The sequence below is a fragment of the Chanodichthys erythropterus genome, chromosome 2, assembly GCF_024489055.1.
Source record: "Chanodichthys erythropterus isolate Z2021 chromosome 2, ASM2448905v1, whole genome shotgun sequence".
Taxonomy (NCBI): domain Eukaryota; kingdom Metazoa; phylum Chordata; class Actinopteri; order Cypriniformes; family Xenocyprididae; genus Chanodichthys; species Chanodichthys erythropterus.
This window is the reverse complement of record NC_090222.1, coordinates 24,292,901-24,317,910: the sequence shown is the minus strand read 5'-3', so window position 1 is coordinate 24,317,910 and position 25,010 is coordinate 24,292,901. Positions and strand designations below refer to the sequence as shown.

The following is a 25,010-nucleotide window of genomic DNA, read 5'->3' as shown; positions in this document are numbered from 1 at the left end:
ACACACCCAGTTATCTGTATGTAGTGCCGCCTGGAGTGTATTTACATTTATCTTGCATAGTTTCTTTTTTATGATTATGATGTTGTCATAAATGCATATTTTGACCAGCTCCTGCCAAGTGACAGATGAATTTGTGCCAAAACACAAGACACACATAGTCTTTGACAACCTCAAAAGATATGGGAAGCATTTTCTCTTTCGTGTGTGTCTGCAGGCTTTGGTACTTAATAGAGCAAACCAGAAAGACAAGCTTACTGCATGGGGAGAATGCATACAGCCAATGCAATAGTAATGTCTGGCTATACGGTTTCATTCAGTTCACTACTGCCACAGTTTTCCCACCAAAATCTGTTCGAGGAGCCGTTTTCAACCTTGCCGTTATGCAACGTCAATTTAACACCACCCCCCTCCCCACTCCACCAGCCCCCCTTCTCCGAATCCATTCCGCACTCCGAAGAAAGTCCAAGCCGTATTTTACTGGTCTCAGCGCACCTCGGTAAAATGGCTGTATCTAAGTGAGCCTCGTGCTGGTGTGATCCGTTCCTCGGCTGTAGTCTACTTCTGCAACAGAACCCCCACAAATTCCGTGTCGGTTAAATTTCATTTCCCGGGAACTCGGTGCGAGAGAGTCTAAAAAACGGGGCCGACGGTGGAGTCCGGATTCGGTCCGGCGTAAGGGGTGGGGATGAGTCGGGACACGGGTAAATTGTTGTAAAACTATTGTATTTACATTCAATGTTTCGCGTTTGATTGTGACCGACTCGCCGAGAGGGAGAGGGGGGGGATCATGGCCGCTCAGGTCGCCAGCGCTACCTCTCTCAACACCAGCCCGCCTTCCGAGCTGAAAAAACCGGATCGAGACCCAAAGGAGGAGTCGGTACCGGGGGAGAAGCAGCAGGAAAATAAGGAACCGGGACTAGAGAGCGGATCTCCGGCTCGCGGGGAACTGCAGGACCGGGCCGATGTGGGAAATGCTGGGGGAGGAGGGGAGTCGGAGATGAAGAACGGCAACGGGAATCCGTCGAGAGTGAACAATAATCAAAATGAGACCACCGGACCGGAGGGGAACAACCACCCTGGGATGGTACACCATCACGCGCCCGGGTTTCAGCCAGCTTCCTATAGCTACGCGCAGCACTACGGCCGGGCCCCTTTTCATCAACATGGCGGACAACAAAGCCCTGGCATGGCAGCTGCAGCGGGGCCAGGCGCGCTGTCGAGCAGCATGATGGACCCCTATCAACCCAACTCCCATGATCACGGCTTCCCGAACCACCAGTACAACAACTACAGTCCGTTCGGGAACCGAAGCCCGTACCCGGGCCAGGGCTACGGCATGAACTCTCCGCGCAGCGCTCCTCAAGCTCAGGCGGTAGGGGGGCAGTCAGCCAAGCAGCAGCAGCCAGCAGCGGCTGCATCTTACAGCAATCAGCGGTATAACATGGGAAACCCGCAGCCAACATCCACCCCGACTCTCAACCAGCTTCTCACCTCCCCGAGCGGTGCCCGGGGCTACCCGAATTACCCACCGAGCGACTACAACAGCCAGGACGGGGCTAAGGGACCAGCAGATATAGGCAGCAGCAGCGGGCAGTATGGTGGGGGCCATCCGGGTTGGCAACAAAGGACCCATCACCCGCCACCCATGAGTCCTGGAAGTACCGGACAGCCCCTGGGTAGAAACCAGGTAAAATTACAACCCTAATGCCTTTTAAAACTGCATCTCTCTGGCTTTGCTCAAGTCATATGAGTGGTTGAAACGCACTGTGCTTGCTATTGTCTGAGCTAGAGACTCTATAAAATGGCTGCCTCCTTGGTTTTCCACAGCAGCTCATCATTTAACTGTTTATATTTAGTTTAAATAACGAAACTTTCGAATAGTCACTAGGTTCGTGGCTGGACGTGTGTTGTAAGTTGAAAACTGTTGGCTATTATTGGTTGAGTTGAAGGCAGATCTCTGGTTGAAAATGCGTATTTAGCGCAGGCTGCTTCTCCATCGAGGAGGCTTAAACGCATTTAGCTTTTTCCTCTTAGGCCTTTCTGTGTTTTATATGCTTTTATTGTTCTCTATATTTATCTAATATGCTAGATGTAGTCGATTGGCGAGTTGTTCGTCAGTTCTGATGTCAATTAGGAGGACGATTAACATAAAATCAGCAGATATTTCATGTGGAAAAACCCGTGTTGTGTAAACCGATACGTACGTGTTACACTTCTATGGTCGACAAACATAGGCTAATTAACCTTATTTTGGTCTAAAATGTGTTTAAACGCACTTTAAAATGACGTTACTAATACGTTTGATGAGGAAAAGCTTTAATTTTAAAGCGTAGACTCAACTAAACGTTGGTCTCTGTGCGCGCAGTTTGTAAACACAAGCCCAGTGATTTGAGTAAGTGCAGATTGGTTTGCAGTGGGATTTGAATTGTGGAGGTAAAGTCCTCCTGTCAAAGGCAGGAGACAGTTGGTCTTGGGTTGACATGCTCGCTGAGATCTGATTGGCTCTGCATCCTGTGCTCTTGGCCATTTATAATTGCATATGATGTAACTGAAACACTTGCTGATTAGCTCATGTTCCTCACCTCCCTCAGTTTTTCAGTAATGTAATGTAAATGTGAAATTAATGTGATTCTTACATTTAGGGCGAATATACTACGTGTCAGGAAGTAGGAGTTTATTAATTTAGTAAGTTGGGTTGAATTCAGACACTTTTAACACTTTTAACAGCATGCTGTCACTTAATGTTTTATAAACTTTTATACAACATATATATATATATATATATATATATATATATATATATATATATATATATATATATATATATATATATATAAAGAGCCTACGTATAGAAGGCATATAAAAAGGATTCGTGTCAGTTCTCCTCATGAATATTTCTTGTATGGGAGAAGATAATATAAACAGCAATTTAAATTTTTGCAAATCTTGGTGCTCATATCTGTTGTGATGGTGTGTTAGACCAAGATTTTTTTTTTTTTTTTTCAAAACCCGTATTTGAAAAAATATAAGAAAAATGTAATTCAAACTTTGTCACTCACCGACTGGGAAGCTTTAGTGCGTTTTTGAAGTTTAGGTTATTGAAGACACTTGAATAGTCTGTGTCTTATTTCTCTAGCCTGTTAGATATTGAGCTAGAAAACCCTTCTGAATTCTCTTTAATTCATGCCAGTTGTTTACAGTATGATGTTGTGCACCATTTCCTGTCTGGTCATTCACTGCATGCTAAATTCTTGTTCATGTGGTCCCTATCATGATTGTTTGTCTTGGATGCGTCCAAACACTTTTTTTTTAAAGTGCAATTTCAAGGTTGAATTACATCAGTTTACCACAGTTAACTTAGTTTCTCATACTAAGTTGAGGCTGTGCATCTGATAAGGGTGGTTTGCAAGGTTTTTTTTGTCGGTTTTGTTTTTTCCTTAATGCCCAGAGTTTCTTAATATACTTCATTAAAGAAAATTAATTGTAAGTAACAATATGAAATATTTAGAACTTGTGACCTATTTTCCTACCTTTTTAAACGTCCTTATTAATCTGAGCATTAGCTATGCTTTGTTAACAATATTAGGATCTCATTATGGTATTGCTCACTTTTTTTATTGGAAAATGTCTATTTATTAGACAAGATCTTTTCAAAGTGAAGTGCGATCTCTGAGTTTAAGTTACTGCCAATGAAGATCTGTTTAATGGTTTGGTCCTCAATTTCCACAGTGACTGTAAATGGGCCAAAATATTTCAGGTATCATGATGGAAATCTGGTTTTCAAACCTAGATTATACACTACTGTTAAAAAGTTTGGGGTTGGTATTTAAAACAAATGTTTTTGAAAGATATCTGTTATGCATTTCTTTGATCAAATATTTTTTAAAATGTAATTTATTCTTGTGATAGCAAAGCTGAATTTTCAGCATTATTACTCCAGTCTTCAGTATGGCACGATTCTTCTTGCTGCTCAAGAAATAATTCTTATAATTATCAAAGTTGTGCTGCTTAATATTTTTGTGGAAACCATGCTACTTTTTTTAGTGTTCTTTGATGATAAAAAAAATGTATTCCTTGCAAAATAAAAGTATGAATTAAAAAAAATTCGTACTGACATCAAACAGTAGTGTAGGTCTTTTACAATTTGCACAGAACTTCTTGGTTAATTATATTTGCTTGATTGATTGATTTTTGATGTAGCTTTGAACTCTGACTCTATAATGTCTTATTGAATCTCAAACAGAGTTATGCTTACTGCAGCTTCTGAATGCCGTCCTGCCTTCAGTTGATCTATAAGTCTTCTAGTGTCCACCCCATCCCCCCCCGTGGCCAATCACAGCACCCGTCCAGCAGCCTCTCCTGCCAAGGGAGCCCTCATTTTATCTTATGCAGATTAGCCATGTGCTGCTTTTATTTATTTTATTTTTCCATTCGGACACTGGAAAATGTCAAGAGCAGCTTGCCCTCAGTCATTTCACACTTTAGAGCGTTTACAGCCGTAGAGTAGACCTTCTTTCAAGGTTTGAACTCAAGCCAAATTCAAAACAAGCCTCTTAGATATTAGACATGCTTCCTTCCTAGTTGAGGTTTCACTGGTCCAAATTTAATAGGACAACACGGTGTACTTTCTTGTCTATTTATTTTTCATGTTGTGTCATTCAGTGATGATGTTTAAGCTTTGGTCATGTTTGAGTCAGTGCCCATCTGTGAAGAACAAACAAGGCGATTGTGCCATCCATTTTTACACAATCTGACTTGAATTCACTAGAAAAAAATATATATATTTAAAAGAGACTGAAGAAAGGATCATTTAAAAGTGTTCGCTGAATATTACTGTTGTCGATTTGGTTCCCAGTTTTGCTTCCATCAGTTTAACACTTCATATCAACATTTGCATTTCATAATTGTCACAGTACCACTTCTTTGTCAGCATATGCATAAATGTGTCATTTGTACATTGTCATTTGATTTTCAAAAAACTAAAATCATTGTTTGTTTTTATATATTCTGGGTCATCCGATACAAAGATGGAAAGAAGGGCTTTGTGATATCATAGTGTGAGACTCGAATGTAATATGAATCAGTGCAACTACACTCAGGGTGCACTACAGTTACGTTGCTCATCTATCTTCTGAACTGAAATTACAATATAATTACGCCAAAAGATCACATTAATATTACAATGATTGATACGTTGCCTAATGAACTTGAGTATGTTTTATTATCATGATGATTATCACCTGATGTTTAATGTGGTGTGACAATAGTACCAGCAGCGTGATATTCAAGAGAAATGTTGAAATTTTAAAAACGTAATGTATTGCAGGATCTGGGCGATCTGAGCTAAACTTATTATATCTTGATTTTTCAGCCGTTTGATGATGTTTAATGCATAAATTTAGTATCAGACATTTATAAAATATCTTTTATAACTCTCATCCTTGGAGTTGCAAAAAGGATCATGAAACTGTTAATGACTCTACTCTTTAGGAAACTGAATGGCCAGTTAAAAAGCTTATTATAATCATCACCATATTCACAAAGTTGCTTAATTTTATTATTGTGTATATTCAGTCTATCACCCAGCCGTATTAGATGGCATAATATGGTATACATTACTGTGCAAAAGCTTGGGGTTAATAAGGTTTTTGAAAGAAGTGTTCACCAAGGCTGAATTTATTTGGTCACCTGTTTTAATATAATGTACTTTATTCCTGTGGTATGCAGCAAATCTGAATTTTCAGCTTCATTACTTCAGTCTTCAGTGTCACATGATTCTTCAGAAATCATTCTAATATGATGATTTGATGCTCAAGAAAAAATCCTTATCACTGTTGAAAACATTTGTGCTGCTTAATATTTTTGTGAAAACCATTATACATTTTGTTTTTTAGGATTCTTTGAAAACTAGAAAGGTCAAAAAGAACATACCATTTTATATAGAAATCTTTTATAATATGTGTCTTTACTGTCACTCTTGAACAATTTAATGCATCCTTGCTGAATTAAACAAATCTTATTGACCCCAAACTTTGAACTGTATTTTATGCTGTATTTAGATATCAAATACTGTGTTGGTGAGCACTGGTGAGGAGGATTTATTTGGCTGCTTTATGATCATATTAAGCTGACCTTTAGGATTTCATTTTTCATGTTGGATAGATTTAACACCATGAAACAGGACAATATGGATGAATGTACGCTTAATATTTCATGCTTCTGATTGTTTTTTTGTGAATGTACAGGGAGAATTATGAACTGCATATGCTCCTGATGTGATTGATTTTTGTTCTCTCAAGTATGGCAAGTAATTGTTCAAGTGTAAGTATTACTAGTATGAAATACTATAATTGAATGTAACACAGGTATTTAAATGAAATTTATTTTTAACCTGCAAGAGAATGGGACTATGAACTCACTGTTACAGCCACTATTCAGTCATCAGGATGTTAATTTAATTAACATTCATTTGCTGTTATTTAAAAAAATGTTAAATACACATGTAGTAAAAATAACAAATGTTGTGAGGACACAATAAAATGTTATCAATATAACTGCATGCACATGCAATTAATGGTCATTGCTCTCGTGGAATGAAGTTCAGCTTTTCAAAGGCATTTAAAGAGCAAATTTGTTTGAATCAGTCAAATTGTCTTTGAAAAACTATTTTAAGTTGCTGCAATTACTAACATACTGCCATGTTCTGCATTCAGCAGGAATAGATGATGGAAACTGGCTGTATTTTGTTGTTTATCCTAGGGCTGGGCGATATGGCCAAAAACTCATATTTTTTTTGCTGAATGGCGTTATACAGTATATCTTTCATATTTTCTTCTACTTTCTATTTGGATAAAAATATTTTAAAAAAGTTATTTCACATCCTGCACATATCGAAGGCTATGAAAACAAATATAGTGAATGCAACAATGTAGGCTGTGAGATATATATATATATATATATATATATATATTTGTCACATTATATTCTAACATTGTAACAACATTACAATCTAAAAACAGAGTAAAGCAGAAGTAAAAACCAAATTAAAAATAAAATCAAAAGCACATACTAAATATAAAATGGTAAGACGAACACATATTTACTCATCTGAGCTTATAATTATTGTATTAGTCTACATTTGATTACCCCATTGCAATAGTCCAAGTCCACTCCTGACTGTAAAACGGAAAAATTTGCAAGTCTTTCTAACATTTATAGATGAAGAATATAACTGTGAAATGTAAGTAATGCACTAAGGAAAAACACCACATCTCAAACGCATTAAACAGCACAAGTATCTGTCAGAGCATCTGACGGGTCAGGCTGCAATAAACTACATGCGTTAACTATATCTTACGAGTTATTTTGAAGCCCATAAAGTGTTAGTTCACCCAAAAATGTAAATTCTGTCATTTAATTTCTCACCTTCATGTCGTTCCAAACCCGTAAGACAATCATTCATCTTCGGAACAAGAATGACAATCTTTTTGATGAAATCTGAGAGCTTTCTGTCTCTCCTACAGCCTACACAATTGCAACTTTGACACTACAAAAGTTTATAGAGGTCGTAGCCAAAATTTTAGTCCAAATTTTCAGACACGATCGCTTTATATGATGAACAGATTGAATTTAGGCTTTTATTCAACTTCTGTATATCGATATAAATGGAATTGCCTCATCTAGTCATTTATTATGTGAGTGTGTGTATAATTATATATATTATATATATTATATATATATATATATATATATATATATATATATATATATATATATATATATATATATATATATATATATAATATAATATAATATAATATATATATAAAATATAAATTTTTATTTTTTTCTACAAACTCGAGTCAATATACCGCCCATCCCTAGTTCATCCCTGTCTATGCAGTTGTTTTGTTCTCAATAATTGCTAGTTTACAAAAACATGGCTGCAATTCCAACTCCAATATTTACATGACCCCTCATTCTGGACTTTTATGCACCAGCACTCATCTCATTGCAAGTCAAGCTGGACTTCTCCATGTCATTAAGCCCTGTGTCATTCATTCGGTGCCAAGATTGCCGTCTTTTCCGAAAAAAGGAAAAGCTGGCTTGGCCGAGGCTCAAGCAGAGCTACAGCTGGGATGTGTTAAATATTCGGCAGACTGCCCTCCATTTGAAATGAGTTATATATAGCACTGTTGACTTCCTTAACTAAGGCTGAGCAAGGTAACGGTCAGGTTAATAACCGTGGGAATCGGCAGCAGAGGGTTATTTGCTGTCTCTCTTTTTCCTTCTCCTTTTTCCACTATCGCTTCCCCCTCTGGCTGTTCTCTCTCTTCTTCTCTTGTGGTTTCTTGCATTTTCATTCTGTCCTTGCTATTCTTTCATTTCCACCCTGGCTTTTTAAAATCAAATTCTCAAGTGTGGGAGTGCAGTAGTACAGTATAATAGTTTGATTTTATGGTTTTGGAAAATATGTCCTTGAGTTTTTGAAAGCTTTGTAAATGTCTTTGTGTAAAACTGAGTTTTTACTTTTCTGTCATTATCTGTGAGTTACCTTTGCTCAAACCTCTTTGTTACTTTCGTTCCACAGACTCCAGGCTCCATGGATCAAATGGGGAAAATGCGCGGTCAGCCGTATGGGTCAGGTGGGCCTTACTCCCAGCAGCCCCATCAAGGGCCTCCTTCAGGGCCCCAGCAGGGCCCTGCTTACCCAGGCCAGGGCTATGGGCCCCCTGGCCCACAGAGATACCCTATGGGCATGCAAGGACGTATGCAGTACGGCCAACAGGTCATTGCTCTTTCTCAGTGTTTTAGGGTTCACACTTTGACTTGGCTTTCAGGGATGGCGTATGTTACGCCATTTATACTGTTTTTTTCCCCCCGCGTTGATACAATTTTTTGCTTCATGTGCTTTACACTTGCAATTAAATGGAAATATCCTGGAAATTGTAAGTGTTGTGAAACTAGTAATGCATATTTTGTAACATACTGCAATGCACACTCTCATTTGGATAAGAAATAGATGTTGGGGTAAAATACTGGATTGTTTTTCAGTGTTCTTCGATTGTGATTTCGATGCACTGCCTTTTAAGCTCTTAAAGTTAGTTCAGCAGCATAGTTACGCAGGCACTCTGTTCTGTCTGTTTTCAAAGAAATAAGGTTCAAGGTAAAACATTTTCAGTTTGCTAATAGTGTAAAATGAAATTGCAGTCAAATAATAAAAGGAATATTACCTCTCTGATGCATGTAGACATATCTTTAGAATTTATTATTAAACATTCAGGATATGATGTTACAATCAAACCATCATTATCTTGGACCCTAACCCATAATTCTAAATGACTTCGCTCTTGATATGTTTGGTAACATAAATTCAATATTGCTGTCAAATGTGGTTATGCACAAAGTACCACACAACAGTGTCTTTTATGTTTAACTCCCAGAATGCATGATCTTGAGAGGGGGAAAAAAGACCGATTAAGAATGATTATATTCTTAATTTGAAGTAATTTAGTTCTTAGCTGGTTTTTGGTGTTACAAAACATGACAGTTTTGTTTGGACAACACTGTGTCCCAGGTATCATTGGCTCTCTAGCCATTCCTAGCCTTAATAAATAATTACAAATGTGATGTCAGACAAGGCCAGGTTAAGGCCACTTTCTGCCTGGTAAAACAACCAAATCATTTCTTATTATTTAGGGAATATGAAGGATAAAATGTTGTTCGGCTCATTATGTAGAGGTTATAAATAAAACCCATCTGATCTTGTTTCTTTAGCAATAAACTCTGTCCCTATTTTGATATTTGTTCATGTAAACTCATATTATCAATATCAGGGAATTTTAAAACTGATTTTTCCCAGTTTTAATTCCCCTGAAAGAGTCATGGACATTTCTGAGGTGGAAATATCCATTTTCCTTATGGTGTGTGTTAAATTGAGTTATTCTGTTTTGCTACATTGAAGTACATTTTGGTCTTACTGATGACATTTGTAAAAAAAATTTAAGTAGTAATTTAAATCTTTTAATCCTTTAATCAAGAACGACTGGAAAAATAATGGAAATTTAAGTCAGGTTTACTTTTATAGCGCTTAATACAATACAGATTGTTTCAAAGCGGCTTTACAGTAATTAACAGGAATAAAAGCATCAGTTTTGCAAATTCATTTGTCAAAAGGAGTGGGAACCTTGTCTTTAGCATGTGAAAGGAATTGTTTCTTTTTTAGTCTATTTACCCGCATGATGTAAATCAGTGTAGGAAATGCCATGAGTTTAATGATCTTTGGTGCCATCCTACTTGTTTTCACAGATGCCATCATATGGACAGCAGGGACCAGGGGGTTACGTGCAGCAGGGGCAGCAGCCTTATTATGGCCAGCACGGTCAGGGGCCTCACTCCGGACAGCAGCAGTCGCCGTACCCCCAGCCATCCTCTGGGCAACCAGGAGGCCAGGCACCTTATTCACAGCAACCTCATGCTGCCCAGTCATCTGGCCCACATGGACAGGCTGGCCCTCCTTACCAACAACCCCACATGCCCCAGCAAACTCAGGGGCAAATGCCCGGCCCCTCGCCGGGCCCATCCCAGTCCCCGTACTCGCAGTCCTCGGCAGCATCCCAGTCTAGCCAGTCTCCCTATCCACAGCAACAGGTGCCTCAGTCCCAGCCCTCACAGCAGGGGAGCTCCCAGGCTCCTCCTGCATCCCAGGCCCAGCCCAGCTACCCACCCAGCCAAGGTCCCCAGCAGCAGCAGCAGCAGCCGCCACCACCATCATCACAGCAGCCACCGCAGACGCCTACACCTGCTTCTCAGCAGCCCGCGGGACACGGACAGATGCCGCAGGGACAGCCCACGTCATACTCCCAGAATCCCCCACAACAACAGCAGCAGCAGCAGCAGCAGCAACAATCACCGTATCAGCGATTTCCTCCTCCTCCTCAGGTAACTTAAGCTTTCTGTTGTTTTTTTTTTTTTTATCCAAGTGGTGGATGAAAATGAGAAAGTGAAAAGACGCTGAATTTTCAGCAGCCATTACCCCACTCTTCAGCTTTTTTTTCACAGGAATAAATTACATTTTAAAATAGAAAAGTTATTTTAAATTGTGAAATACTTTTTACAGTATTACTGCTTTTACTGTATAAGATAAATGCAGCCTTGCAGAGAGAGACTACTTTCAAAAATGCTGAAAGAAAATCTTTGAATGGTAGTCTATATTTTCTTTATAATGTATTATGAATGAATATGAATTAAGAATGATTAATAAATGCCGTAAAAATGGTTTGAAAATTGAAAATGGTTGTTCATTGTTCGTTTATAATACACAAACAAATGTAACCTTATTGTAAAGTGTTGCCAATGTATATGTCAAATAACTTTTCAAGTGTAAATCAACTGTATGATGCTTTGTCAACCTATATACCATGTTTATTTGTGAATGTATGCAAATGTGAAGGTGGGATGTGAATTGCTTGTTAATATTCACTATGTGTGTTTGAACTAAATTGGATGACTGCTTTTGCATTTATTTAAAAATCTGGAATGCATTTTATTTTACAGTGCCACCGCATTCACAGACTTGTACAGTAATAAAAGTGGTTTTGTAACTGGTTATTCTTAAGTACAAAAACAGAAACTTTTATTATTAACTTTGAGACTGACCTAAACTGACCCATAGTATCTGTAAGCAAAAGCATCTATGAATGCGTCCACTGGCCTAGATACCTATATCGACTGACCTGGGATGGCTTTTTCCCCCACAGGAGATTTCCCAGGAGTCTTTTAGCTCCCAGTCCAGTGCTCCAACCTCCGGCCCGCCTTTGGCATCGAAGAGCAGCACAGAGGACAGACCCTCTAGTCTACCAGTGAGTCTGACGCTTTCATTTCGCACAAGCTGTTGACTGCGTCCAGACGCATTTAAAGATGCATTGTGAATTTGACGGATTCACAAATGCACAATCAAGTTGTTTCAGTCAAAGCGTTCTATTTTATGTTGACTTTTTGTTCTGAGTAATTAGCTTGCAGATGTGAGCGTAATTCAGCCTTAGCTCAGGAGTGATTATGTAGGACCTTTGGGGTTGTTGCTAAATGGAGAATTTCATATGGTCTGTCACGGAAATATATGCCATTGGTTCTCTGTCCCTTTTTTGTACTATCCATGTGAATTCTGCTTCTCTGTCTTCGAGATATAATTGCATTTGAGTGTGTGTTATGACCTGTGAGACGGTGTCTGAAAGGGACACATGGAGAGACACCCAGCTGCGCTGACTCAGCACACGTGCAGCCGACAGCCGTAGCCATGGCAACCTCAGGGACGCTGTGATCTCACTCCCCCCTCCCAGATGAGATAAATAAGGCCAGCAGCCTCTGGCTGTGTGATTGTATGTGTACGAGAGCACTTGAGCATGTGTGTCCCAGAGAGAGAAAAAAAAAGTGTGCCAGAGTTCATTGTTGCAGGGTGGAAGAAGCTGTCACAGGGAGATTTATTCTGAAGAAGAAAAGTTTTGTGGTATAATTAAATTTGCTATTGTGCTGCTGATTTGTTATTTATTTTTTTTAAGACAATGATTCTTTTCTTTTTTCTTTATTTTTGTGAGTCCTTGGGCTAATTTTCAGTATAGAAAATATATCTTGCCTTGGCCTAACAATTAAGCAACAAAACTTATCCAGAGGCTGCAAGTTCTTGTGCTGCTGAATGTGGATTTATTTTTTTAGAGATTATTCTTTAAAATCTGTGAAAGCTGAAGATAATGGCTGACAGCTTCATTTTTAAAGTCCTAGCAGAAATGCTGAAATACCAAATGATAACTCCAGCTGAGTCTTTTTGTGTTTGTTTTCTTTACATTTTGTGTTTTGTCTTTCTAAGGGAATTTAAACTGTAAAGCAGTGATTTTGAACTCTGCATGAAATAATTTGTTTACGTTTTATAAAAGCATGTCATTGATCTTACTGTGAAGGATTCATCCATGCTCATTTTTTTTTTTTTTTTTTTTTTTTGCTTGTAATTCTTGATCTTCCTGCGAAATGACACACTGGTGATATGCCATATTTCTCCAATGATTTAGTCTACCCCTTCCTTACGATCAGCTGCAAGCTTGCATTCTGATCGGCCTCCATCCAGTCAAAAAATGTTCCACAGAACCCCGCACTCTACTTTTTTCTTTTTTTTTCAATAGTCTGTTTCTCTCAGATGTACAGTACTGTGCAAAAGTCTTAGGCACGTTAGTATTTTCACCTCAAAAAATAGTTTCAAGCCAGTTATTTCTATCTTTTGCTGTAATGTGTCAGTAGGAAATGTCAGTTTACATTTCCAAACATTCCTTTTGCCATTAATTGTAGTAATCCAGCGAGATCTTTGTATGCACAAGGAGTCTGACAACAGCCGGTGCTCCACACAGAGATCTGATCTCACCATCATGGAGTCCATCTGGGATTACATGAAGAAACAGAAAAAACTGAGACAGACTAAATCCAGAAAAACTGCAGAAACGTCTCCAGTTTGCTTGAAGAAACCTACATCCAATGCTACAGTACTACGAAAAGTTTTAGGCACTTGTGTAAAAATACTGTAAAGTAAGGATGCTTTAAAAAATTTTATAAATGGATTTTATTTATTAGGTAACTTCTATTAACAAATCAAATCAATATTTGGTGTGACCACCCTTTGTGTTTAAAACAGCTTTTTTTCCTAGGTACACTTGCGCATAGATTTCAGGTAGCTTTGCAGGTAGGATCCTTCAAGCGTATTGGAGACGTTGCCGCAGTTCTTCTGAATTAAGTCTGTCTCAGGTTTTTCTGTTTCTTCATGTAATCCCAGACAGACTTGATGATGGTAAGATCTGATCTCCGTGTGGAACATACCGGCTGTTGTCAGACTCCTTGTGCATACAAAAATCTCTGTTAGTAGGATTATTACAAGTAATGGCAAATTAAATGTTTGGAAATGTAAACTGATATTTCCTATTGACACACTACAGCAAAATATATAAATAATTGGCTTAAATCCATTTTTTGGGGTGAAAATACTAATGTGCCTAAGACTTTTGCACAGTACTGTACATCACAACATGGAAGAAAAGATTTTTTTTTCTACTTCTGTTATATCAGGGCTTTAATCTTTGATTTTCTGACCTTTATGGTTCTATTTGCTTAGGACCTATCCGGTTCTATCGATGACCTACCTACTGGTACGGAGGGTGCTCTGAGTCCTGGAGTCAGCACATCTGGAGTATCTAGCAGTCAAGGAGAACAGAGCAATCCAGCACAGTCGCCCTTCTCCCCCCACACCTCTCCCCCGGTGAGCTCGCCTGCCAGCGCCTCAGCATCTCGCTCTGGGCCGCTGTCTCCTGTCACGATGCCAGGTAGGCAAATTAAATTATTTTGAAATCCTAAAATGTGTTAGTACCACTTTGAGTCATCATGCAGATGATTTGGAATATTTACCAAAATTAAATATGAAATGTATTTCCGTAGTACCATTTGCAACCATTTTTTTTTTTTTTTTTTTTTACCCCCTTTTTTTTTATCTCAATTTGTGCATTTCTCATTTGTAGGGAACCAGATGCCTCCCCGCCCTTCAAGTGGACAGTCTGATGGGATCATGCACCCTTCGATGAATCAACCTGTCATGGGACAAGAGAGAGGTAACACAGTCTATATAAGTTCTACTTAACAATGACATCACTTTTTATTTATTGTATCAATTCATCAATCTTGTTGTCTGCGCAGGATATATGCAGAGAAACCCTCAGATGGCTCCCTATGGGTCTCCACAGTCTAGTTCTGCTTTGTCTCCTCGTCAGTCATCTGGAGGCCAGGTGCATGCTGGAATGGTTCCTTATCAACAGAACAACTCTGTAGCGAACTATGCGCCTCAGGGTGGTGGTCAATATGGGCCACAAGGTAAGTGACTTGTTGCTAAACAAATCACATCATCTAGAAAAATCAAGAAAAATGCTCATTTTAAAAAGGATCTTATTTTAAGAGAAGTGATTGTAGTGGAGGTGCAGATATTGGACTTTTATTTTAGTCTTTCTCTTTCTTCCTCTTCTTGCTGTCCCTCCAAATCCTTCTCACTCTCACTCTTTTTCTCTTTGTGCGACCAGTGGATCACAGTGTGGTTATTTTTAGCATTGGTGAAAAAAAGGGAGTTGACGTAGCATGGCTCACGTCAGTTGAGCAGCTATAGTGACTGTGGGTTACAGCAGTGCTACATGCTGCTAAAACACTCAAGGGCCTGGAAGTCTCTTCACAAACCCACCAATGAGGCATCCATACCCCACCACATTTGGCCAATGCTGACTTTTAATTGACCAAACTGCTAATGCTCTTGTTGTGGTTTTCAGACTTTTTGTTTCATTGCAGAAAATGTTATCCTGGATTAGATTTCTTATTAAATATATAGCTTTTTCTCTACAAAAAGATAACATAAGCAATGTGCTGTTTATGAAATTAACTGGCTTTTCTGTCATTGTAAAACTATTATTAATATAGCATTATGCTTGTTTTGCATTTGCATGCATATATTTTACAACAAATTTAAGTACCCTGTTTCTACACAACCCTTTATCAGATTACAATTTCCCATCTTCCTCTTCAGGTTACCCCAGGCAGCCTGGTTATAGTGGCATGCCTAATGCCAGTTACCCAGGTCCTGGCATGGGCGGATCCATGAATCCTATGACTGGGCAAGGAGGAGGGCAACTGTTTGCAGGCATGGCTTCTGGGAGGATGCCTCATGGCCAGATGGGTGCACGTCCCTTTGGCCCCAACATGGGTCCCAACATGAGTCCCAGTATGGGCCCTAATATGGGTAACATGCCCCCTCAAGTGGGAACGGGGATGTGCCCACCTCCAGGTCTCAACAGAAAGCCGCAGGATGCAGCAGCAATGCAGCATGGACCCGCCAACTCGATACACAACAGGTACACAAGAAATGAATTTCAACTGAAGTTGCACAATATTATTAACAAGTACACATTTTAAATGTCTGTTTTTTTGGGGTTTTTTTGCCTTGTGTAATATAAAATGGTGGCAGTGAGTCTGTTTGAAGTGAAATGTTACATTTTGCCTCATAGACTACCAGGTTACCCCAATATGTCTCCTGGCCCTGGTATGATGGGCTCAGGACCTCCGTATGGCCCCTCTATGAACAACATGCCTGGGATGATGAACACCCAGGGTTCTCCCTACCCCATGGGTGGTAACATGTCTAACAACACAAGTGGTAAGATCATAACAAATGTTTCTTTTTGTATACTGTATAACCTAGCTGAAATTAAAGCACTTTATTTGTAAAGTCAAATCTTGTGCCAGGTCAAAATCATGATTAACAAGTTTCTCTCCTAGGCATGTCCCCTGGTCCGGACTTTGGTATGGATGGGAAAATTAACCAAGCCCAGAAAATGAATAACAAAGTTGAGGGTACACCCAAGACTGAATCAAAATCCAAGGTTTGCTTAACATTTAGATGGTAGATATTTAGATAATGCCTTTATAGCAGAATTCAGTCACCCTTTGTTGCACCTCATGTGTAATTCCTTCCATATAAATGCTTCTGCCTAGAAGTCAAGTTCCTCCACAACAACCAATGAGAAGATCACTCGTTTGTATGAGCTAGGCCCAGAGCCAGAAAGAAAGATGTGGGTAGACCGTTACTTGGCTTTCATAGAGGAAAAAGCCATGGGCATGAGTAACCTGCCAGCTGTGGGTCGTAAGCCCCTTGATCTCTTCCGCCTCTACATGTCCGTCAAGGAGATTGGAGGTCTTACACAGGTATATCCAAGCTGTCCATACACATTTAGATAATGTTTAAGGTCTCAACTCATTTTCTCTCAAGGGTGTTATCTTATATGCTTTGGCATCCTTGTAATTGCAGGTTAATAAGAACAAAAAATGGAGGGAGCTGGCCACAAATCTGAATGTGGGGACCTCCAGCAGTGCCGCCAGCTCTCTGAAAAAGCAGTACATCCAATGTCTGTATGCTTTTGAATGTAAGATTGAGCGTGGAGAAGACCCACCACCTGACATTATGTCTGGAGATAGCAAAAAGAACCAGGCCAAAATTCAGCCTCCCTCCCCAGGTGAGTGCTTGCAACTTGGATTTGTATCATGCCATGTATTGAAGCAAGTACAGGTAAATCTGAATTAAACTGCCGCAACAAAACCCCTGTTCGAAATGAAGGAAGGAAGGTTATTATATAAATGTCTTGCTTAATTTTTTTTAGTTAAAAAAAAATTACTGTTATTTAAGCAGCACCATTATAAGTTCATCAATTAATATTGCAGGTGCAATTTAAGCTCTTTATTTGAACTCCTGTATATATGCATAATCAATAATGACTGGGTTGCAGGAGTCATAAATGATATCTTTTAAAGTGTCATAAAACCCTAAAACACATTTTTTGAGATGTCAACATGATTGCAGATTGAAGAGTATGTGTCTACATCATTAGACTATGAGCATTTTTTTCGCATTATTTGTGAGAACTTTATGAAATGGGGGCATTTCGTGACACTATCTTGGCCAAGAATTTGGCTTGTAGTACTATTGGTGTTGTAGTACTTGCATGTAAATATAGAAGTACTTTTTTTGCATGGCACAGCTGGATCTGGCTCTCTCCAGGGGCCCCAGACACCACAGTCCACCAGCAGCTCCATGGCGGAAAGTGGAGACTTGAAGCCCCCTACTCCTGCCTCCACCCCACACAGCCAGATGCCCCCAATGCCAAGTGGCAGGTGAGTTTTGCTTGTTTGTCTTGTGCTACTGCCTTTGTCATTTGAACTGCTCCTTACCTGCCCTGTTTCTTAGGAGCAGTGTGAACTTGCAAGATCCATTTGCTGATAGCGACTTCTCACGGAGAAGCACTATGACCCCCAACTCTGGCTACCAGTCAGGCATGAGCACCCCAGAGATGCCTGTACGCATGGGACCCTATGAACCCAATAAAGACCACTTCAGTGGTATGCGTAAAGGTTTGTATTGTTTGTTGTATTTTTGTATTTCTGTAACATAATTTGTCCTGTACACCTTGTATAACAGTTCATATTTTATAATAGTGTCATGAGCCATTATAGTTCATGGTAAGCTACATTAGGTATAATGAGCTGTGTGCTTGTGGTCCTAGTTGGAGAACAATTCATATCTGGTGGGCAGGGTCCCAACAGCAGTCTCAGTGATCAGTGCAACAGGGGACCACAAGGCCCTATGGGAAACATGCCTATGGGCCAGCGACACCAGTATCCATATGGCCCCGGTTATGACCGAAGGTATACTAAATCTTTACTTTTTTGGATATAAACTCATCCTTTTTCTTTTGTTGGTGTCATGTAAATGATGTAATCGGGGTTCCTACGCGGTTTGGAAAAGTATGGAAAAGTATTTGTGTTTCCAGACTATTGTCTCTATTCAGTTTTCTAATTTATTATACCTGCAAACTAGACACTTTACAGCGAAATTAGCTCTTTTGAATCAAAATACATAATTTATGTGAATCGTGTAGATCCGAAGAGGTTTTTTTCAGGGCGAGCGCGTGTCTCAGGATTCTCACAAGAATCGAAAATGGGCTACTTTCCCATAGATTGGAGTGAGTCGTGATCTTTCTTGGTGCTCTGTGGCGTGATAGATCGCTGTAGTGCTCGTGAACCGACCATCTCTTCTGCTTTACTAGTTACAGCACAAAATAAACATGATTGAACATCCGAAGGAATGTTGAAAGATAAAGTACAACTTACTGAATTCTGTATCACATGCAATCGATCAATCATTGTTTCAACTGCAGAAAGGCATCAATAAAACAGCATGTAAAAATATCACATTTAGCCTACCTCAGAAAAGCCGTTCAATGGCCAAAATCTCATTATTCAGCTACAAAAATGAACTTCAAGAGGAGAATTTTGCTAAATATGTGCATTTAATTGTCATTAAAAATGTATATAAACTTCCTTATGTGTAATTTAGCCTATATGAAAGTAGCTTGCAAATCAGTTTTAACCAATTATTATAATGATACCAGCTGTGGTTCCTTGTATAATTTACAGCATTAGTTGAATTTTTTTTTCTTTGAGGAAATTTGCCATGTATTTGACCTGATAGGCCCCCAATGAATCAATATTGAGGTAAGGTAATCAAATCAAAATCAAAATTTTCAAAATCAAGCAAGCTTCTGAATCAAAATCGCATTCAATTGTGAAATTTGTCAATTCTCAGCCATACTGTCAATAATTTATTATTATTTTTATTATTTTTTTATTTTTTTTACTTGAAGGAAATGTTGGTTTTCCCATTTATGATGTTGTCAGAGTGCACCAGAATGCTTCATTTACATGTTAAAATCACAAAAATCTTCTCCTGGGGAGGATGCCCCCAGGCCCCCCTACACATCACCTTTTACACCTCTTTTTACTTTGCAGATGTTTATAAACTTGTGAATTTCTAAAATATTTCTAAAATTTCTAAAACTGATACTGCGCTTTTGTAGGCTACTTGTACTCGTAGGCTACTCTATAGAAATGTTTTGATACCAACAAATACTGACAACAGAACAGAATGGATAAATCAGAGAAGGATGTCTATGAAGTAAATGTGTCGAATTATTAGAATGTTAAACAAATTAAATATTTACGCCTATGTAGCGAGTGGTATGGTCAGAAAGGGAAACAAAGTCACTACCCTTTTAAACAGGGAATATATTAGTACTTGTAAATTAATCCCCAACAGAAGTCACACAGCAACGTAGTTTTAAGAAGAGAAGGGCCTAGACGTAAATACTAAATACAAAACTTTATTTCAACAATCAAACACTGATTTAAAAATCACTAAAAGACTGTAAGAACCTTACTACAAACATGAAGCAGAGAAAACATAGAAAAGGAGACAGAGGCTTACCAATGGCAGAAAAACGTTTGGAAGGAGGTCTGGAAAAGTATGGAATTTTGAAATGGAACATGTGTAGGAACCCTGTGTAATAACCTCTAACCTCTCCTGCATTGCGTAGACCAGAGTCAGGGATGGGCACAGATGGCAGCATGGGGCCTGGAGTGCCACAGCCAAATATAATGCCTTCCAGTGCTGAATCTGGGATGTACTCACCAAATCGTTACCCTCCACAGCAACAGCGGTTAGTCGACTACTCTGTTTTTTTTGCAGATTGTATTTGTATTTCTGCTATATCTTTTTACTGATCTCTCTTATGTATGGTGCTTGTGCAGACATGATTCCTATAGTAATCAGTATCCTGGGCAGGGTGCGCCTCCTGGTGGCACCTATCCGAATCAGCAGCCTGGAATGTACCCGCAACAACAATTGGTAGGAAAGCAGTCATAGAATGAGTCTATTTGATGTTGGTATAATGAATAAATGAACAAATGTTACTGAAATCCTTGCCATACATTTTAAATGTAATTTGTTTGCATTTAGAACTACAAAAGGCCAGGTGATGGCAGCTACCCACCAGCTAAACGGCATCATGATGGTGAGATGTTCAGTGGGCCATACAACGCTCAGCAGCCACAGCCACCACCACAGGCTCCCCCTAGTGGTCCCTCAAGTGGTCAGCAGGAAATGTTTAACCAGTATAACAGTTCTTACCCTGGTTCTGAGCGCCGTCCACCTGGTCCTCAGAATCAGTTCCCTTTCCCTTTTGGAAGAGATCGGATGCAAGCAGGGACGGGCCCAAACTCCCAGGGTTCCATGCCACCTCAAATGATGGGCAGTCCAATGCAGTCTGGTCCTGACGGTCCTCAAGGTGGCATGTGGCAGGGCCGAAGTGATATGGGCTACCCCAGTTACCCTAACCGTCAAGGACCTCCTGCTGGTCCTGGCCAGGGACCTGGCTACCATGCAATGAACCGATCTGAAGACATGATGTCGTCTGAACCACGCATTAATCATGATGGGCAGTGGCCTGGGCCACGACAACCCCCATATGGCCCTGGTGGTGCAGGGCCACCAATGAGCAGACCCTTGCAGTCCAACTACCAGTCTCCTCAAACCATGCAAAACCACATTCCACAGGTTTCAAGCCCCACACCCATGCCTCGCCCCATGGAAAGTAGGACTTCCCCCAGCAAATCACCCTACATGCCCAGCAATATCAAAATGCAGAAGGTGGGACCTCCAGTCCCTGCATCTCACATTGTACCTCCCTCAGTACAGCCTCCAATGATGAGAAGAGACCTATCCTTCCCTCCAGGTTCCATAGAGGCTACGCCACCAGTTCTCAAATCACGCAGGCGTCTTACCATGAAAGAAATTGGTAAGAGTTCATTATTTGTTGTAGTGAATTACAATCATTTATTTGGCTTAGACCTGTGAGATATGGAAAGATAACTATATCCAACTTTTGTAGGCACTCCAGAAGCATGGAGAGTCATGATGTCCCTTAAATCAGGACTGTTGGCAGAGAGCACATGGGCCTTAGACACCATCAACATCTTGTTATATGATGACAACAGTATTTCAAATTTCAACCTTATACAGGTGAGTCGTTTTGGGGTATTGACAAAAATATTTGCCATTACTTAAGTGTTCATCTAAATAACACTATTGTCTTCTTTTGAAGCTCCCTGGTTTCCTGGAACTAATCGTTGAGTATTTCCGCCGTTGCCTCATTGAGATCTTTGGGATTCTGAGGGAATATGAAGTTGGTGATCCAGGACAAAGAGCTCTGCTGGATCCCAGCGTGCTCAAAAAAGATGAAAACACTGTGGAAGATGAGGTATTGGTGGAGGGCATGGAGGAAGACGGAGAAACAGAGGAGGAAGATGAAGGAGAGGAAATGCACAGGTCAAAACATCAAGAACAACATTCAGCACCACTCCAGATAAAACAGGAAGAAAAACCAAGGACGCTTGAAGACTCTGTGAAGAAAGAAGATTGCCAAGGGATTGAAGGAGAGTCATCCTCAGAACCCAAGACTTCAGAGCCACCATGTCTCGAGTTGGCTGTGACTCAAGAGAAGCCCAAACAGGCTAGCAAGTTTGATAAGCTTCCCTTGAAAATTGTAAGAAAGAAGGATCCATTTGTGGTGGACTGCTCGAACAAGCTTGGCCGATTGCAGGAATTTGACAGTGGCCTTCTGCACTGGAGTATCGGTGGAGGTGATACAACAGAACACATCCAGACACACTTTGAAAGCAAGATGGACCTGTTGCACCAACGGAAGCATCTTCCTGCCCAGGTCCCAGACAGAAAGAGAGGAGCTCAGAAGGACAGCCAGGCACCTTCACTGGCCTCATCCAGTGAAGAGCACCGAAAAGAAGTGGATCGGCAGCCTTCTCCAGAGTCATCCACTGAGAAAGTGACCAACGGAATTTCAGATTTGAGGGAGGACAGACCTGCTGTCTGCTTAGAAACTGCCTCTGAGGGGACATCACACGTAGACAAAGATCAAGAGAAAAAAGTATCAGAGGTGACAACTCCAGAAAACATTAGGCCAGCACCTCCAAGCCCATCATTACAGGGTCAGCACTCCATTGCCATTTTAGAGGATGAGCCACACAGCAAGGATGAAGCTCCTCTCGTCACGCTCTCAGACTGGCAAGATTCCCTTGCCCGTCGCTGCATTTGTGTCTCCAACATCGTCCGCAGCCTCTCGTTCGTCCCGGGCAATGACTCAGAGATGTCCAAGCACCCAGGGCTGTTGTTATTGCTGGGCCGCTTGTTGCTTCTCCACCATCTGCATCCAGAGCGAAAGCAGGCACCTTTAACCTATGAGAAAGAAGAAGAGGTGGATGAGAGTCTTGGTAGCAAGAAAGACGAATGGTGGTGGGACTGTCTGGAGCTACTGCGGGAAAATTGCTTAGTCACTCTTGCCAACATCTCAGGCCAGCTTGACTTCTCAGTTTACACTGAGAGCATCTGCCTGCCTCTGCTGGACGGCTTGCTCCATTGGGCCATTTGTCCTTCAGCCGAAGCCCAAGACCCCTTCCCTAGTCTCGGGCTTAATGGCGCCTTGTCCCCCCAGAGACTAGTCCTGGAGACCCTCTGTAAGCTCAGCATTCAGGACAACAATGTGGACCTCATTCTGGCGACGCCACCTTTTAGTAGATTAGAGAAGCTGTTTGGGAACCTAGTGCGTCTAGTTGGAGAGCGAAAGGTGCCCGTTTGTCGGGAGATGGCGGTCGTGCTGCTGGCCAATCTTGCACAGGGTGACAGCCTGGCGGCCCGTGCCATTGCGGTACAGAAGGCCAGTGTAGGGAATCTATTGGGCTTCTTGGAGGACAGCTTAGCGGCTACACAGTTCCAGCAGAGCCAAGGTTCCTTACTGCACATGCAGGGGTCACACTTTGAGCCAACAAGTGTGGACATGATGCGGCGGGCTGCTCGAGCTCTGCTCGCCCTCGCTAAAGTGGAGGAGAACCACTCTGAGTTTACGCTCTATGAATCGCGGCTACTGGACCTTTCTGTCTCCCCACTCATGAACTCATTGGTGTCCCATGTCATCTGTGATGTACTCTTTTTGATAGGCCAGTCATGACAGCTGTGCGGAGCTATGGCTCCACCTTCTCTGGTTTTCATACTTCCCCCTTGCCTGTCCTCCCCATTTGCGAGTGGGGATTGAAAGCAGAGAAAATTGACTGTTTCTTGTTTTTTTTTTTTTTTTTAATTTATGCAAGCCCTTTCATATTATACCCACTGGCCCCCCTTTTCTCCATGTCTCACTTTGGGAAGGTTGTCACGAATTTGCTGTGGATCATGAACCAGAACCTCAACACACTGACACAAACTGTAACACTGATGCCAACTAGATGACATGGACAGGGACCCCAACTTTTGTGTCCTTGTCTGAGGTGAAAGAACTTTTTATAATAAAATAAATAAATAAATGAATAAAATAAATAGCTTGAAAAACAAACTATTTACCAAAGTTGCTGTCTTGTTTACAGTGAGTTTTGGGGTTAATTGTTCCTTTGTTCTCTCCAAGAGGGTGCAAATAATACACAGCTCTTGTTCACATCGACAGGTAGACTCTTCATTGTTTGGTGGTTGTATTTTGATGCTACACGGTCAACTTTTCTGGATGCGTGTACAGCAGAAATGAGTTGTCATTTTCTGTACAGTACTCCACAACTGTAAACATACTGCAAACGTACTGCACTGTTCCACATTGGGAAAATGTTGGCTCAGTCGGCTCCATTTTTAAACCGTTTTTAAACCATTAGTTTGCTGGTGAGGAGAATAACCCCCAAAGTATCAAGGACGTACAACACCCTGACCTCTTCTCTTTAACCCTTGATTGTATGAATTGACCCCTATAAAGAAATCACCTTCTAGGACTGGTTTTCAACTTAAGATGCAGCTGAGGCTGTACTGTATATAAGATGTTGTACATTTAGACCTCCTTTTCTCTTTCTCTCCCTCTATCTTTCACACACTCTCTTGCTTATCCCTTTTTATCTATGAAGAATAAGAGCGGACACTTAAGTTGGGTTAATTGCATCAAAATCCCTAGGTATATAAACTGAACCATCTTTTGGCCTCCACGGTTACTCCATAGTGCAGCAAACAACTGAAATATTTTAATTTCATCTCCTGGTACAACAAAATAACTCTAGATGAAGAAACACAGTTGAGATATTTTTTTCTCCAGTGATATGAATTCTGCATATTTGTATTTCAGACTATGTAGCTTAATGTAAATTCCTTGTTTTTCCCTTTTTGGCTCAATGAATATCATTTATTCACTATGAAATCTTTATACTATATGTTCCACGTGGTAAGAATAAATGTACATTAAATCTTGGTAAGATGTTTGTGATTATTTTCATATAGATGTTTTATTTTATTTAATAAATAACAGGCCGTTTATCCTAGAATGTGATTATGAACGAAAGGTTGAATTAATTCAGTGTTTAATTTTTTTTTATAGTGTTGTCTTTGTATGTTACAAATTAGTTTAATTGGTAAGATTTAATATTACTTTAATACTAGTATTTAATGGTATCGGTTGAAAAGACAATGAAAACAGTTTGTCTCCTGAGACCATGAAAAGCTGAAGCAAAATATACATATT

At 40.2% G+C, this 25,010-nt stretch overlaps 1 protein-coding gene across 4 annotated transcripts; it reads left to right on the top strand.

The window, feature by feature from the left end:
* The first annotated feature begins 477 nt into the window (after nucleotides 1–477).
* On the top strand, nucleotides 478–24,759 carry arid1aa (AT-rich interaction domain 1Aa). Of its 4 annotated transcripts, none has more exons than XM_067405857.1 (20): nucleotides 478–1,687; nucleotides 8,591–8,788; nucleotides 10,309–10,941; nucleotides 11,760–11,861; nucleotides 14,150–14,357; nucleotides 14,550–14,639; nucleotides 14,725–14,898; nucleotides 15,596–15,920; nucleotides 16,074–16,222; nucleotides 16,345–16,448; nucleotides 16,561–16,770; nucleotides 16,874–17,078; nucleotides 17,601–17,733; nucleotides 17,813–17,970; nucleotides 18,123–18,264; nucleotides 19,992–20,114; nucleotides 20,206–20,302; nucleotides 20,414–21,251; nucleotides 21,345–21,475; nucleotides 21,558–24,758. In XM_067405857.1, the coding sequence occupies exons 1-20, from the start codon at nucleotides 788–790 to the stop codon at nucleotides 23,472–23,474; spliced, it is 6,837 nt and encodes a 2,278-aa protein (XP_067261958.1). In that variant the 5' UTR covers nucleotides 478–787; the 3' UTR covers nucleotides 23,475–24,758. The 4 variants fall into 4 exon arrangements, with proteins under 4 accessions (XP_067261958.1, XP_067261948.1, XP_067261969.1 ...); XM_067405847.1 differs by having other exon boundaries at nucleotides 17,807–17,970; XM_067405868.1 differs by lacking the exon at nucleotides 11,760–11,861 and having other exon boundaries at nucleotides 17,807–17,970; nucleotides 21,558–24,759.
* Nucleotides 24,760–25,010: the final 251 nt, after the last annotated feature.